This window comes from Haliotis asinina, chromosome 8, assembly GCF_037392515.1.
Source record: "Haliotis asinina isolate JCU_RB_2024 chromosome 8, JCU_Hal_asi_v2, whole genome shotgun sequence".
Lineage (NCBI taxonomy): Eukaryota > Metazoa > Mollusca > Gastropoda > Lepetellida > Haliotidae > Haliotis > Haliotis asinina.
Window position 1 is genome coordinate 31921530 of NC_090287.1, and position 17286 is coordinate 31938815.

Genomic DNA, 17286 nt, shown 5'->3' on the forward strand with positions numbered 1-17286 from the left:
GTTGCCGGGGTAGCAGATCTGAGCATGGCAAACTGTACCTATGTCAAGACGCAAATTAATGGGTACCTTTAACCACAGACGCTCGAGTCTTTGCGAGGAGTAAAGATTAAATATAGAATAAACTGACATCTCAGAGAGTGGTAACATTCTGTGATCTCCTTCATAGTCACATGTGGTAAGGGGGTAGAGAAAACGTGACTTCTGCATATTATCATAGCCCGATGAATTTAAGATTCTAAAATATTACTACAGCCTGCTTTGGGAGCTCCGTTGGGAGACTGGCATCATCGCGTCTGATTCTAAATGCTAAACGGCACGAGGCTAACGTTGAGATCATTGCGTATATATGTGTGTGGCTGTTTCTACTGTACGTGGTCCGACCTCCCGGAAACGTGAAGACACCGGATAGAATTGTCTTCAGTAAGCCGTACTTGTCGATAGAGGTGACTTGTATTACTGAAAATAATACGTCCTACACTGATATCCATACACATATGTCCTTCTTTATATGTGTATGGATATTAGTGTAGGCTTGTTGGACCCAGGACGTAAATATTTTCAGCAATACAAGCCCCTGTGACTAACGGGTGGAGTGGTCATAGTCCATGGTTGACTGGTGTCAGAACATCAACAGCGAAGATCGATGCCCATGGTCTGAATTACTGTTGTTTTCTGGCCCAGGACTGATTATCTGATGACTGCCACCTTGTAGCTGGAATATTGTTGGCTGGAGCATTAAACAACTATCAGTCAAATCCGGAAGTTTTAGTGGAAAGCTACACAACTAAAGAGATGCCTTCTTATTTCCTGTTGGTATGACACACGCACTGAATGGAACCTGACCTTCAGGTCTCAGGACAGACGCTCTATCACCAGGCAATCTGATTGTGCATCGATTCGATTCGTAGAAATTTGCAAATGGCGACCGGACAGGATTAAGACCTTTTAAAATTATTATTGTGTGTAAATAGCCAGGTGCGGAACTTTATAATGACAATGAGCAAAATAATTTGAAATAATGAAAACAGTATACTTCGGTATGTATTTTATTGATCATTTATAACAAAGTGGCTGTAATCTTCCAGGCAGGTGTACTGTTAACCTGTAAGATTGTCCTGACAGGGCACTGACGACCTGAAAAAGTTTTCTGGGAAAATTGTGTCTCATACATAAGCCGACCTCCTTCTACAGACAGCTTTTTCATCCTCAAAATTCGGCTTATACACGGTAATATACGGTAAACTGGTGAACCCAGGCAATGACTAAACCATTTTAAGCACTATTTCATTTGTTCAGCCAGAGATAATCTGTATAGTCTTCCTGGTTCAGGTGTCACTTTACCAGTGGAGAAAATTCCACAGTAATGCATGTTCATTTCTGCAGAGATCAACACTTGTGAAAGAAATGACTGACCCTCATCTTTATGACTATTCCAGTTGATAATCTGTCATAGGTGAAACAACCCAAAAGCAATAACATGTTCATTAATGCAAACAATGTACACTAGTGAAGCGAAGGATCAAGTGAGCACTGAAAGCACAACATCAAGGAAATAGATGTCACGTTACTAAGGTGGAAAGTTAATTGCATGATCATTCTTGCAAGAGTGAGTGAGTATGTTTTTACAATGCTTTTAGCAAAGAAATATTCCAGGAATATCAATATGTGAGGAATCAAACCTGGGTCTTCGGCATGACGAGCAAACTCTTTAACCACTAGGCTACTCCAGTGTCCCAATTCTTGCAGAGATATACACAGATAAGTCGAAGGAATGAGCCAGACACTTTAAGGGCTTTCTCGCCTGTGTCACATTCCTAGTGAAAGAATCCCACAGTGACACATGTTCAATTTTGAGATTTATACCATTAAATTACTAAGAAACCATATGATGCCGACAGAAATTGCCAATCCACTTTCTGTAATATTACATCATCACCAAAAATGACCTCAAATCTGGAAATGAATCACTATGAAAGATGACATCTTTATGAAAATCAGATTTGAGGCCTTTAACGCTCTAGCTGTTTGGTATCACACACCTAATGTCAGGTCTGGGAAAGAATGACACGTCCACTGTGCTACCTCACTGTTTTTAAAGGTAGGAGAAAAGAATGAAACAAAACAACAAAATGCAGAATAAGCAGGATCCTCGCTGCTGTTACCTTATGAAAGATCTGCGGTAGATAGAACTGACATACAACTGTAGATACATATGAATTTTGCAACATATGAATACAAACCTATTAAGTCAAACTCATTCAAGCTAACCCACTACTCAGTGTTGATAAAGATACTCGAGCAAACATGGGAAGAAAAATAGTGTACAATAACTTTCAAGTTGGTATAAACATTTTAACAATTTTCAATGCTGTTTGGCCAGTTGAAGCCATGTGACACCACAATTCTTGTTTCATAGAATGTGACATCATCCACAGTTCATCCTTGCATATGGATAAGATTACACCATCATAGTGAATGGGTGAGTTTAGGTTTATGCCGCTTTTAGCAATACTCCAGCAATACCACGACAAAAGATAAAAGCAATGGGCTTCACATGTTGTACCCATGTGGGGAATCAAACTACACCATCGCCCTCAAGTCACTAGAGAAACAGACTGCCATCAGTGTAATATCTGTGTTGGGATGATATTTGATACTTTCAACTCTCAAATGTCCACAAGTATACAGAATAACCCACTTAAAACTCCTCAGAATTACTGGTACAGATTGTGACCCTTGTGTTGAATCCTGTAAGCTGATGGTTAAAGACTTGACATCAACTCCACACATTCACCAGTGAAAGAAAAACCTAGACTAATCATAGCTCATTCGTTGTTAGAGAAATTCATGTTCTCTCTCTCTTCCCTACTTATTCTACCCACCCACACTCTCATATGCCTAACAAAGATGTATGAGAGACAAGATTGATCATCACATGATGCAGTTGCCATTAATAAACCAACACAGATTGTGAGGCTTATCACGAATGGTTATCACTGCATAAACCAATACAATAAATGTAGCACTTTATTATTAACATGTAATATTAATCATACACTAAAAAAACAGGAGGTTAACATGGTCAAAATGATGAATACATAATGCTTCATAGAAAGTGGTTCAACTTGTGGCTGAGTGGGTTAGATGGCTGACTTTATGTGCTGGCGATTGGGTAGTCCTGTGGTTAAAGTTTTTGCTTGTTGTGACTTAGACCCAGGTTTGATTTCCCACACAAGGTAAAATGGGTGATGTGATGAAGATGGAATATTGCTAAAAAGAGTTGCAAAACAATGCTCCCTCACTTCCATACACGCCAGACAAAACCCATCAGTAATGGAATTGTAATGAGTATGGGAAGCTTGTTTAAGTTGCTGTCAGCAATTATAGGACAATGCTATGGATGTCAACTTCTTTATTGTATACACAACATATCTGAACATTTTCTTGCCCTTTCATCAGGTGAATGATGTGTACATGAAGACAGTGATTTTATGTCAGATTGTGAAATCATTCATTTCATCAAATGATTAAAATTTTCAGTCATTTTGCAACTGAGGGTGAGCTTCAACTTGGCTTTGAAGCATTCACACGTTTGTTGGACAATTGTTACGTTCAGAGCAGTCACACCTCACAAACCCCTGTCCACCACATATAGATGAAATGAAATTTCATGAAAGGACTGTATATTGATTGTTGTCACACAAAATGGCATGAAATGGTTGACCCTCTTTGTCATTTCATGAATGACTGTAACATATACAACAAACAGGATTATGTTATGAAAGAGCGAGCAGCGTGGGTTAGTGAATTTAGTTTTACGTTGCACTCAGCAATATTCCAGCTATATGGTGGAAGTCTGTAAAGAATTGAGTCTGGACCAGATAATCCAGTGAGCATTAATCTGCCCAATCAGCAACCGATGACGTGTGTCAACCAAGTCTGCGAGTTTGACCATCAAATTCCATTAGTCGCCTCTTACGACAAGCAAAGTCGCTTTTTATGGCAAGCCTGGGTTGCTGAAGCCTACTCTACACAGAACCTCTATGGGCATATAACATAATGAGTCAACGAGAGATGAGAAGCCATAAGATACTTGTCAGTTATGTATTCACTTAACACAGTGAAACCTAAATGCTTGACTGGCATTTTAGAAGATGACATTTGATTTAAATAGAGGTTTTTCTGGCTTTCACCAGTGAGCTTGACCACCCAATCCTGTCAGTCGCCTCTTATGAAAAGCGGAATTGCCTTTTATGGCAAGCATGGGTTGCTGTAGACCTCTTCTGCCCTGGACCATCACAGGTCTTAGATGAAAGAGAGTAACTTCTGCTTTTGTACAAGTATTTTCTTTCATGTCATAATCGCCTGTTTATTGTACATACACGCTTAAAATCACACAGGTCTCATGTACTGTTGTACACTAGTTGTACATGCATCCTATATATCTGTTAGTTATCATTCTTTCTGGAACAGAATTGGGTTTCACACATTCTATCCATGTGGGAAATCGAACCTTGGTCTTCACGATGAGCAAACACTTTAACCACTAGACAACCCCAACCTGTGATTGAGCACTGATGAACAGAACAATCTGCATACAGGCATACCTTACTATATGAGAAGAGTCTTGAATATATCTTAAAACTATGAACATCTGATAAAAACTGTTAATAACTACATTAAATAAGGAAATGGTCTCAGCAATATAATTAGTCTGTGTAATAAATATATTCAATTGTAACTGTATAATTCCTTTCCTGTAAGGTTTTGTATTCTAAATGCAGTATGGTGTTAAGATGTTTCACGATGGCGACTGATTGTATCAGGTATGCTCTGTCCCTTTACACCTTTATTTCTGTTTGCGTTTTCGTCTTGACAGTCAGGGATCCCTGATGAAACTTGTTTTCCAACTTTCACCACTTCAACATGGCTCTTCCCTGCTGACAATTGTATGAGCTTCATTGTTGTATTTCCACAATGTCCTGTGTTGGAATCACTTTCTTCCACATCATCGCACTGATTAATGTTATCTAACAACTCTACTGCACCTTTCACACAGTGTACATCTGTGACATGATCTGCATCTGTGACATGATCTGCATCTGATACATGATCTGCATCTGTGACACAATCTGCACCCATGTCCTTTCTTTGTTCAGGCTGATCCAGATGAGGAACACAATCACCAGGAACACCATCATGTTTGCTGACCAGCAACACATCATTTTCTCCTCTCTCAATGTCCCGAGGTTCTTTGTCAGGATCCTTCTTATCCTCTACGCCCTCCAATGGGACATATTTGTCCAGGAGGGGTAGAATTGTCCTTGCAAGCTGAGAACCTTCAGCAGAGATGTGAAACAGCCGCTCCAGAGTTTTACAAAAGCAGGATGTCATGGCTTGTGTGTTGTGGAAATGCTGAAAAATGTCCCCAACCACCTGACCTAGAGGCACCAAGTCCAGATTGACTGACTGAAACAGAACATGATGACAGCATTCTGTTAATAAGGTTTGTAAGAAAAATCCCTGGCATGCAAATTACTTCAAACTTTAGATCTTCTTTCTGTCCATTACATTTTAAATTCAGATATTTTACAACATTGTAACACAACGGAATGCACAAAAGAAACATCCTCTACACTGACCCTCGTATCAGTCAAACAGCCTTACAACATTTTGAATTGGGAAATATTAAACATCAGTTCGGGATGTTTACTGACATCTCCAGACATAACAGTTATCAAAGTCTCCAGACTTGGAAATGCTGTGTTTGTGAACAGGTGCTACTAGACTGCTGGCTGTCAGCCCCAAAAGAACGTGCAATGTATATCAGTTGGACATATATCAGCTCAGCATGCTTGGGTAAAGGAAAACCTGTGGCACAGATAGGAGAGATCCCCACACTTAACAAACAAAGGTCATCATAGGTTTCTTACAATTCTGCAAAAAGTGAGTGAGGGAGTATGGTCCTTCTCCACTTTTAGAAAATTCTGGAAATATCATGAGACACCAAAAATTGGCTTCACATATTGCACCCTTGTAGAGAACCGAACCCATGTCTTCGGCATGACAAGTGAATGTTATAACCATTAGTCTACCCCATCAGATGAATGAAAAGAGGACAACTTCATAACCTTTCCTTCCCAATGTATGATATGAACAGTCACCTGTGAGATCTTGATGACTCTATGGCAAGCATCCCTGAAAGTGACTGGCTCAATGATCTTCTCCTCCATGAGAGCGATGACAAACTGTGTGTAGCAGGTCCGGACATGCTGACAAAAATAAAACATTCAACTTTATACAGTAAACACTAAACACACTAGGCCTTAAAATCAGTCAAAGATCACATTTGTTCATGCTAAAGGATCCCTATCAATAGAATTCACAAGACATTTACAGTTCTTCTGGTCCTCAGCTGTGCATGCCAATATTGATTGATTTAAAGAGCAGGGCTGTCGAATATTGGCTCTTTTCAAGTCCAGGCTGACAAACATATGATATTTTCTAGCCTGTGGAAACGGTTTGTATCATCGGCGATTTCATACGAAACCTACAATGCAAATTTTAGCATATTTAACAAATGCTTACAAAATAAATTGCGCAGTGTGACGAGTGGTGACATATTTTACTAGACTGTCAGTAAGAGGAATACATTGCCCATATCCTTGAAGAAATGACTCCCTCCACAGGAATGCAGGCAGCCAGGCAGCTATTTCAGACAATGTCAGAATGTGAAATGTAAAACATATTGTGAATTCCTCACTTATTTCATGCACATGACAAAGACAAAATGAAAGACTGAAAATTGACATATGAGAAGGGTAGGTGTACCTGTGATTTGTGACTTTTAGACAAGCCATGGATGACTCTGGCACAACACAACCCATCAAACTCTGTCTCCTTTCCCAGCTGTAGCTTCCACAAGCTGATGCACCTTGTACAGATCTCAGTAGACACGGTCCCTGGCCGTTCAAGTACTGGAGAATGGGGAATAACTCTCAACACACAATAGGTAGGTCACAGACGCTCGCAATCTGTTCTACTGCATCACGAATATTGCAGGTTTTCAGAGAGACCTATTGTTAGGATGACTACATACCAAAAGCAAGTATAATATGTGGTGGAAGAACAGAAAATGTCACTGTGATCTAACTGTGCATATAGTTCTAGCTAAGGGTCTTTTGTCCATGTGTAGATGATACAACTTTAGTCAGAAAACAAGTTATGGCATTAGTAAGTATGTATTGGTTGACGTGTATTAAAAAGCACATTTTCTGTCAATTGTTTACCAAGAAAACATTCACACCATAAAACATTAATACAGTTTCACCTTTAATGTGCCTGTCACACAATACTGATGCACCTGTAACGCACCTGTCCCACAATACTGATACACTTTCAACATGCTTGTCATACCTGTCATGATCATCTTGATAAGAAACATATCAGCAATTGATTGGACATTATTATCCAGACTTACCAGCTGTGATAGCTAGGTTGAAGATCAGTTGAGCTAAGGATTTGACAACAAGTGGCACAAGATCCTGAAACAAATATTGAACCTGTTGAGGAACTGTTTTGTTTCTGCGTTTTTTTGTTTAACACTGTACTCAGCAATATTCCAGCTATATGGTGGTGAGTGAGTGAGTTTAGTTTTATGCTGCACGCAGCAATATTCAAGCTTTATGGCAGTGCTCTCTAAATAATCTAGTCTGGACCAGACAATCCAGTGATCGACAACATGAGTATTGATCTGCACAATTGGGAACCAATGACATGTGTCAACCAAGTCAGCGAGACTGACCAGCCGATCCTAATAGTCGCCTCTTACGACAAGCATAGTCGCCTTTTATGGCAAGCATCGGTTGCTGAAGGCCTATTCTACACCGGGAATGTCACGGGTTATATGGTGGTGAAATGTCAATAATAAAGTCTAGAGAAGAACTGAAATATAGTTTTCATATCTGTCACAACACTATGGTGTACTTTTATTAATCCTCCTGACAACAAAATCCTGGTTCACTTACGGGTCATAAATCGTAAAAGAGTTTGGTCAGATCACTTAACAGTCCTTAACTTGAATAAATTATTACACAATAATAAATTCTTTTCAAGGTCCTTCTATCATTATTCTCTGTCCCAAGAAACATCCCACTTAGCTCCAGTCCTACCTGTCTCTCCACCAGAGCTGTGTTTGCCTCAGACAGCAGGTCCAGACAGCTGGGCAGGTCAAACTGGGTAGAAGGGGACAGCAGCAGACATCTCATCATGTCCTGCAACAGGTGGTCAGCTATAGAATATGAGCAGAGATGCCAGTCCTGAATCAACTGAAAGTGGAGTCATGCCTTGCCCAAAGCAACAATTAAATTTCCTCAAGCGTAAAAAATCCAAATTCCAGAAAAGCAAAGAGAATATAAGAAGAGAATGACAGAAATTATAAATACTGAGCAAACAAAATATTTTACAGAAATGCTTCAAGTATTTATTTAGTGATGAAGCATTCCCACAATTGCCAAACATTTCAGTCATGGATTAATGAAAAGCAATAAATTTACTTTAATTTGTTAGTCAGCCATAAAATATTTTACAATATTTTGTCAAGTAATAATAACTGATATGAAACCTGGTGACAATCACAATGGCTTCCACTGGAGTGACAAATGTTATGAGATGCAATGCTACACTCAGAAACCCCATTTTCTTGATGTCCTTTCTTTAACTAACAGTATGAGTTATACCTTGATGTCACAGATGATGTCAGACAGACCACGAGCATTCTCCTTGTGTCTGCTGATGTCTGGCTTCTCTGTGGCAGGATCCGTGTGGGAGTTATGGTTGCCTAGCAACAGGTGGGTACAGAGGATACGGCTACTGGATCCTGTTAGCTCAGTTTGGATCATACCTAAAATTTAGAACAAAATGCATCTAGCTAGAAGAATATTGTTGCCAATCCTATGTGATACTATTCATGAATACTGCCATTGGGAGGCGAGTTTTACGCTGCTGATAGCAATCTTCCAGCAATGTCATATCAGGGGACACCAGAAATGGCTTTCACACATTGTACCCAGTCGGTTGACTCACACCCAGGTCTTCGGTGAACGAACAAATGACGAACGAATGCTTTCACCATTAAACTGACCCTATTCTCTTCCCACAGAGGTTGCTTGTCGTGTCTTCCTACGAACCTCTGTTCTAATATGACCCTTTCGGGGTGCAAGTGTTCAGGATTTATGATTGGATACAATCAGATTTAGTTGTGCAATCAGCGACATTGTTTCAAAAGTGATCATTTGTAAGGCCTCGGTAATTCATGTATGCTTTCGAAAAAATAGAACCCTTTCCCCATTGCAATGCATAAATGTTTCATCCAGGCCAGATCAATGGAGTCTCCATAGCCCTCATTGACAATGGACAATGTAGCCATCAGATTCTTGTATGTTGCATCAATACGAGGGATATTTGTGTCTACACATTAGCCTACATTAGTCATGCTGGAACGAAGCCAATTTAATAGATAACAGAAGGAAAATAATTCATTTTGTAATTTTTTACCACTCCAGAATTTCATGAGAACTGGGAAATATGTCTGCACTCAAACAGAGGTTGATAGAAAGATATGACAACTAACCACTGTGGGAAGAGAATGGGCTAACCCACCTCCCTAAAATACTGCTACAGATATCCATCCACAGTGATAAACCTGTGGATCTTTTGTGATATAACTTGCTGATAAAATTACTGATAACATGTGATACAACTCATTGAGAACTGACAGATACCCACCTAGTGTGATATTGCTGCTGATCCAATGTGTTATCCGACTTTCTGCTTGATGACTTGAGATATCTGCTGCCATGGCAACCACTGAACTTGACTGTTCCTCAGGCAACAACAGCTTTAGCGCAGCCAGCGTTTTCTTCTGACAAAATCTGAAGAAACATTGTAACTAATGGAAACCTACCTCATGAAACATCACATCTTATGTAAAAGTAAAACCTATTCCGCTAGAAGTAAAGACCTTAGTGTTTAAACATCTTAACCCTTATGAAAAGCAATATACTACTGTACCCTCTAACACAAAGTGATCTATGAGCATGACTGCCACAATGTTATAAATAGGCCATTATAGTTGTTTCACATCTAGTGCTTTGAATTGGGCTTTGGGTGGATCTTTGTAAAAAGATGCATTTGTGGTCTTTAAGTTTACACCATCGATTCAACATCTTGGCTGTATAATTCACAGGTTCTTTCATATTTAAAAGTCAATATGATCAATTAATAAAAACAAGAACTTAAACAATGAAAAGTGATTATGGGGACCAGAACAAGCAGCTTTTCCTTTCCTACTTCACATTAAGAATTAAATGCCAAGTATTTTCCACAAAGGAGTGACAACAAACAAAGACTGTGTCAATATTGTGAGTCATACCATGATATCTCTCTGAACTACCATCACACAAGGACCAAACATATTTCTTTTTATGAAAATCTGGATATTTTGACCAAATACTAACTCTCTTTGTTCCGCACTGACCAGTGTCTTGAGGTCACTGTATATACGTGGCACCAGTCTGTTTACTTCCTCTGACTGCAGACCCTGGACATAAGCAACATCATCAGGACAACCCAACATCAGCAACAACAAATCACGACAAGCCAATATCAGCAACAACATCATAACAAGCCAACATCATTAGTTGATGTTTGTATTTCTTGAAGACTCCAGGTCATCTATGTTCATGATATATTAGTCATCACTTGTAAGTAGCAGGCTACATCATGTTATATATATCTACAATAACAACCTGGAAAGGAAAATCTGAAAAATGTTGATAACTAACTTTTTTCAATGATTGTTCTCTGGTAATGAAGTAATCATCAATTAGGAGATTTCAAACAATTCCCAACTCTAGTGGAGAAAGTTGATTTTCTTCAGTAATGCAACTTTCAACAGCATCAGACACATCATGACGATCCAACATCATCAACTTTTTGCAATACACTATGATACTCAAGCACTAGTAAATGCATATGGGCAATATGTGTCTGAAAAGCCATGTCTAAACCCCACCTTCACAAAATATTGAGTCTATTTTTGTTGGTATATTTGATGCTTAACACAGCAGTATTCCAGCTGTATGATAGCTATAGCTGTAATGGATCAAATCTCAACCAAACAATCCAGTGATGGGCACATCATGGGCACTGATCGACAGAACTGGAACATGATGACATAAATTGACCATTTCAGTGAGCCTAACCTATCCTGGGTTGAGTCCGAGAAACTGAGACTGAACCTGATTGAAACCGAGACTCAGAGTGAGGCACCTAACCTCTAACACACTCAGCCACCACAGCTTTTCACCAAAACAGACATCTGACACGGTAAACCTTAATGTATGTCAGCTTAATATCGGAGGACTGCTGTTTGCATGTGACACTGAATACTTTGTATAAACCCATGAGCAAGAGGAATAGAACTAACAAATCATAAGCATAAGACGTAAAGCTTTGGAGCTAACAAAACTAGAAACATAGCCGCGCTAAATGAGATTTTATCACAAAATCATCTCTTTCTAGTGAGCTCAAGGAAGCAACTCAACACAACGAACAGGATTCATAACCTCATAACCTATCATTCTATCATACACATATCATTTTACTCACTGATCATATTACCATTTTTCTCTTGTCTTGGTCCAGGAGTTTCAAACTTTCCTTCAGGTTCTTGACCTTCATTTTAGCTGCCATCAACTGCTTTGGGAGGATGGAGCTTCGAAACAGCTTGATGAAGTTGGATGCAGTTCTCTCCCCTACAAACTCCACAGTACGTCTGAGAGAGGATGGGTGGTTGTGGAAGAAATTCTCTTCTAGCTGAGTCTGTAATTAAGTACTGATTGTCAGGTTTTAAGAGAACCAGGGTCTCAAATTGTTTTTCAAAAGCCACCTGCCATAGGGCAAATCCCTCATCTCGCACTGACTCATTATGTTATATACCGGAGAAGGTCTGGGGTAGAATAGGCCTTCAGCAACCGATGCTTGCCATAAAAGGCGACTATGCTTGTTGTAAGAGGCGACTAATGGGATCGGCTGGTCAGCCTCGCTGACTTGGTTGACAAATGTCATGGTTCCCAGTTGCGCAGATCAATGCTCATGTTGTTGATCACTGGATTGTCTGGTCCAGACTCGATTATTTAGAGACCAGTGCTATAAAGCTAGAATATTGCTGACTGCGGCGTAAAACTAAACTCACTCACTCACTCGCCACCATATAGCTGGAATATTGCTGAGTACAGTGTTAAACAAAAAAACAAAGAAACAAAACAGTTCCTCAACAGGTTCAATATTTGTTTCAGGATCTTGTGCCACTTGCTGTCAAATCCTTAGCTCAACTGATCTTCAACCTAGCGGCGTAAATCTAAACCCATTCACTCTCTCATTATATTACCTCCATCAACATGAAGGAGTGACTTGAGTTCAGCTTCTCCGAGAAGGTACTCATAGCATGTTAGCTCAGTGTTGGTGAAAAGCTCCAGTGATGCAGGTGTTTACCGCTTTAGTGAAGCCAGAGAGTTCAGGTATGGTGCTGACAAACCTAATAACAAACTGGGACTCGGAGTCTTAATTCCTTGTACAAGAACTGTTCTTGCAAAAATCTTTCGGCTGAAGTCTCACCTGCAGTTGTTTCTGTGTGAATGTTGCCGTCTGCCCAGTATTGGCAGCCGTTGGGGTGATCTTCCTGATGGTGCCGCGAGTGTTGGTCCCCACAGCAAACTCCATCAACAAGTTGCGCATCTCAGCTGGAACAAACCATAGACTTCTGAGAAACCTTCATAAGTTTTACTCTACCAGATCACAAGCCCTCCATGCTAAGGCCAGTCCACTAGGAAGAGAACACTCGAAGACCTATTCACTGAGTTACCATAGCTCTAAAGTGATCGTAACTCACACAATGCCAGTCGTAGCAGTAAGATTACTTTGAGAAAAATGCACCTTTTCTAAACATATGCCCATGCCAGATGAAGGCAGAAACTATAATGATTCTGTTCTATACTTGTCAAATTTCTTGAAAGTTTTATTTTCATAAACTGTGGGGTATGTAACAACACATTCATAGCAAACGTAAATCTGAAAATAAAGACACTTTCAGTTTATTGGTCCTGTTTTCTGTGAAATGCAAGTGATATCTGTAAAACAATAACACACTTGGTGTAATAAAAACATGTTTTGATCAGTAAATGGGGAACATATTCTGTTTTTGCTCAATTTTGGCCTCTGCGCTGGTCTGGAAAAATGACGGAAGCTTAGCCACATGACCAAGTTGATTAGAGTGTGTTTATCACTGAAAACAATTCCAGGCGGAATTTGGTGTTTCATTTGGGATGTTCAGAGAGACGACATATAAAATATCAAAACCAACTTTTCAGATAACTGTGTTGCCATTACTCACCAACATAAGGACAGCATGTATACAGCAGATCCTGAGATACAAGGTCAAGGTCATCCTGAAAACACATAACAACAATCACAGCTGTAGAATGATATATATCATATATTCATTGGTTCCTTTAAACCAAAAATAAAACCACCACAGCAGCTTTTAACAAGTATTTGTATAGAATTCTAGAGTCTATTTCATAAACCATCCAATTTGTACTATGTATTTTTTTATGCCAGTTCAGATATTTCACACACAATATAAAACAATATTTTTGGGTGATGCAACCTGACAAACTAGTTTACTTTACTCCTGTAGAGTGTATCCCTGTACAAGGTGCAGTGTTACTCACCAAAGGCAGGAGTTGTATGGTGTCTCCCTTGCCTAATCCATGCTTCTCTACACTCACTTCCTTGAAGAACAGTCCATCAGGCATCATGGGAGTCTGAAGGAGTCAGTGAGATAGTGACTATGTGTCTGTTATTTCCTGCCAACCTCAGGAGTGAGTGAATGAGTTGAGTTTCATGCTGCTTTTATCAATATTCCAGCAATATCATCGCCGAAAAAACCAGATTGAGTGAGTGAGTGAGTGAGTGAGCAAGCGAGCTTTATTCCAGCTATGTGGTGGTGGTCTGTAAAAAATCTACTCTGGACAAGACAATCCAGTGATCAACAACACTGAGCATCCATCTGCGCAATTGGGAACCAATGACATGTGTCAGCCAAGTCAGCCAGTCTGACCACCAGATCCCATTAGTCACCTCTTACGACAGGCATAGTTGCCTTTTATAGCAAGCATCGGTTGCTGAAGGCCTATTCTAACCCGGACCTTCACGCGTCGGAAAACCAGACATGGGCTTGACACATTGTACCCACGTGGGGGAACTGACCCTTGGTTTTTGTCGTGATGAGCAAATGCTTTAACCACTAGGCTTACCCACTGTCTCTCCAACCCCACGAACATTCAAGTAAGACTTTAGACTACACACAGCAATATAACCACAGAATCACAAGAATGTCACCTTTTTAGAAGTCAACTTACATCAAACAGCCAGCTTATCAACACCACCACCATCAGGTTGCCATAGAAGCACTTGTTCGTGGATGCTCCCTCCCAAGCTATGCTGCAAAATAAGCAGACTTTTAGTCGATACATGCTTTCATTCAAGCTAATGGTCAAATATAACTCTCTATAAAATACAATCAAAATTTCAGAAAGAGTAAGGGAATAATGTTTAATTCCCAAGTCAATGCTTACAGTTTAAAAGGACAGTACGGTATTACTGTGTCCACCAATGTGTCATTTATACTGTAATGTGCTTTCAAATGAACCTGTATATTGGGTGAAAAGCATGGTACATTTTGTGATTTTGTGTATGGTTAAAGTTAAGGTCTTTTAAACCTTCACCCAAGTTAACAGACTTTCATTCACATCTGATGTTTCCCTTCGTAATTACTTCACAAAATGACATATTTATATACATGTATTTTTCTGAATAAAATTGATATTATATGCTTATCCCGACTCATGAAACCATGAACTGATATTTACAGCCTCAGTATGAAGGAAATAGAATCTATGCATACAATCAGTGTCGTCCACTTTACCTCTCAATATATTGCAACACGAATTCCTATATCGAAATATATTACAATAATTATAGTTGCTAAAATACAACCAAATGGACTAGATTTTTCTTGACAACAAAAAAAGACAAAAACCAGTGTTGGCTGTAATGCGAGTTGTCTCCCCTACCTGAGAACATGTCTGAGACAGGAGAGAAAGCACTGGTAAACTGGCACTGTGGGTGCTAGAGGGTCCATCTGGGAGGCAAACTCCACCAGCCACGGAATGGTGAAGACAAGTCTCCGGCAGGAGATGGCGCCATGTACCATAGCAACAAAGTCCAGGGGAGACGGAATCTGAGAAAACAATTTGTTGGCAATAGTTGTGGTCATCAGCAAAACCATCTCAGTGCTCACAATGCAAAACAGATTTCTGTGAGTTAAACTGTCCAGTTGTATGAGAGTCCTCTCATACTCCTTTGTGGTTTCATGATCATGGCAGTTACAGCTCTAGATGAGCTGTATCAAATAAGCAACAAGAAAAATATTTCAACAACTCCATCAGGGCTCGAGATGAAAACCTACTTGCACCTGGTGCAACCATACATAAAAACCTAGTTCCATCTGCCAAATTCCAGTTGCACTGCTTTTATTGCATTATATAATAAAACAAATGTGCTATTGAATTATTTAAATGTTTTATTCAGAAGTTTACCCACTCAAAAATTGACTTGCACCCGGTGCTAGTTAGTGTGATAACTAGGTTGCACTTTGTAATATTGGGTTGCACCTGTGCAAGCAACAAAGCACTAAATCAAGCCCTGTCGATGGTACATGTACAAAGAACAACATTGTGCATTGTGTAAGTCTATAAACATGTCCATAGTATAAGTACAACAATATGTCCCAAGTATGAATATGCCCATGGTTTAAATACCCTGTATGACCGCAGATAAGCCACATTTTGAGGACAAAAACAGCAGTATGAAGAAGGGAATCGCTTATCTACAATCTACACCTTCATCAAGCTTTTTCTTCAGGGGGAAAGAACACAATATCACGTTGCTTTGCATGAATGAACAAGAGAAATTGACTTCTTATTTACAATAACATGTCCATGGTGTAGATACATATGTATGATGTCAGTAAAAACTAGGCATTACAGGCATAAGGAATCTGTAACAGTCTAAAACTATCTGACCATGCTCTACACATACTGTGTTCCTGTGAGCCGCATAGCTAACCCTCATAGAGTCTGGCAGTGGCTCTGTGGTCTGGTACGGTAGGAATGTTAGAAATCCCAGGAATTTTCCCAGAAGCCGCAGTGTCATCAAACAGGAAGCAAACAACTCACGTTGATCCTAAATAAATAATCACATTCCTTTCATTAGTATGAAATCAAGGTAGCATGAAGCAGTGTAGAAAGACATAATGATGAAAACTAATTCAATGACACAGATTACCCTGAAAACCTGAAGTAATGACACCTTCCCAATTCCTTCATAATAATGTTATGACATTAAAATATTGATATGAAAGAATCAAGTGCTACTAAACATTATATGAGGATTAGATAATGTATATCCCCTCACAAAACAAATGAAGAGAAATTCACGTCTACTTCCTTACCTCTTCTTCTTCAGTCTCGGAGCTGGTGGACTTAGTGCGAACGCTGCCAGGGGTTCCAAACTCAGTACTGTTCAGCTATACAAAATACAGGATGATTGTCAGTGAGTAATCAGCAATATCACTGTAGCTTCAGCATATCAAAGTCTAGGCACAGTCAGTGTTTGAAATTAAGGTTTTTAGCAAGTAGCAAAGTACTTGTGACCTGGTATAAAAATAGGTAGCAAAATCCCATACCAGTTAGCAGCAATGTTTCGTATTAATTCCTCCCTCCCAGTCCATTATTGTCATTGGCCATATGGATCTGTATTTGGTCTAGTTTTACTAGCAATCAATGTATTATCATCCTTACAAAGAAAATGACTAATGTCCCTTATCAAACACAGAAAGCAGTAATGCTATCCTTATGTGCAAGCACACTGAGCTCTGATAAGCATTTTGGGGGGATGTAAAATACCAGTATTGTTAAATTAACAATTGAAACTGCACAAGTGGAGATCTATCCTTTGAAAATACTGACTAATTGATGAACATAAACAGTTTCACTAAAAATACCAGATAGCAAGTTGTTGCCACTGTGCGCTTTCTTCTGGTCACAAAATAAGATTTTGAATAGCATATTTGCTAGCACATTTGCTACCTCAAAGTGCTAA

The 17286-nt window shown here is 39.4% G+C and overlaps 1 protein-coding gene across 1 annotated transcript in view; it reads right to left on the minus strand.

Moving 5' to 3' along the window:
- Nucleotides 1–1030: 1030 nt before the first annotated feature.
- The window catches only part of LOC137294829 (codanin-1-like), a 40797-nt gene continuing 24541 nt past the window's right edge, over nucleotides 1031–17286 (minus strand). Inside the window, exons 13-28 of the mRNA XM_067825950.1 lie at nucleotides 16637–16711; nucleotides 16225–16368; nucleotides 15198–15364; nucleotides 14484–14565; nucleotides 13794–13886; nucleotides 13454–13508; nucleotides 12679–12803; nucleotides 11683–11883; nucleotides 10518–10600; nucleotides 9787–9932; nucleotides 8739–8902; nucleotides 8172–8273; nucleotides 7481–7544; nucleotides 6832–6977; nucleotides 6165–6272; nucleotides 1031–5469 (exon numbers count right to left, since the gene is read on the minus strand). Of these exons, the coding sequence (XP_067682051.1) occupies nucleotides 4792–5469; nucleotides 6165–6272; nucleotides 6832–6977; nucleotides 7481–7544; nucleotides 8172–8273; nucleotides 8739–8902; nucleotides 9787–9932; nucleotides 10518–10600; nucleotides 11683–11883; nucleotides 12679–12803; nucleotides 13454–13508; nucleotides 13794–13886; nucleotides 14484–14565; nucleotides 15198–15364; nucleotides 16225–16368; nucleotides 16637–16711 (2433 nt within the window). The 3' untranslated portion in view covers nucleotides 1031–4791. The remainder of the gene's footprint in view (nucleotides 5470–6164; nucleotides 6273–6831; nucleotides 6978–7480; nucleotides 7545–8171; nucleotides 8274–8738; nucleotides 8903–9786; nucleotides 9933–10517; nucleotides 10601–11682; nucleotides 11884–12678; nucleotides 12804–13453; nucleotides 13509–13793; nucleotides 13887–14483; nucleotides 14566–15197; nucleotides 15365–16224; nucleotides 16369–16636; nucleotides 16712–17286) is intronic.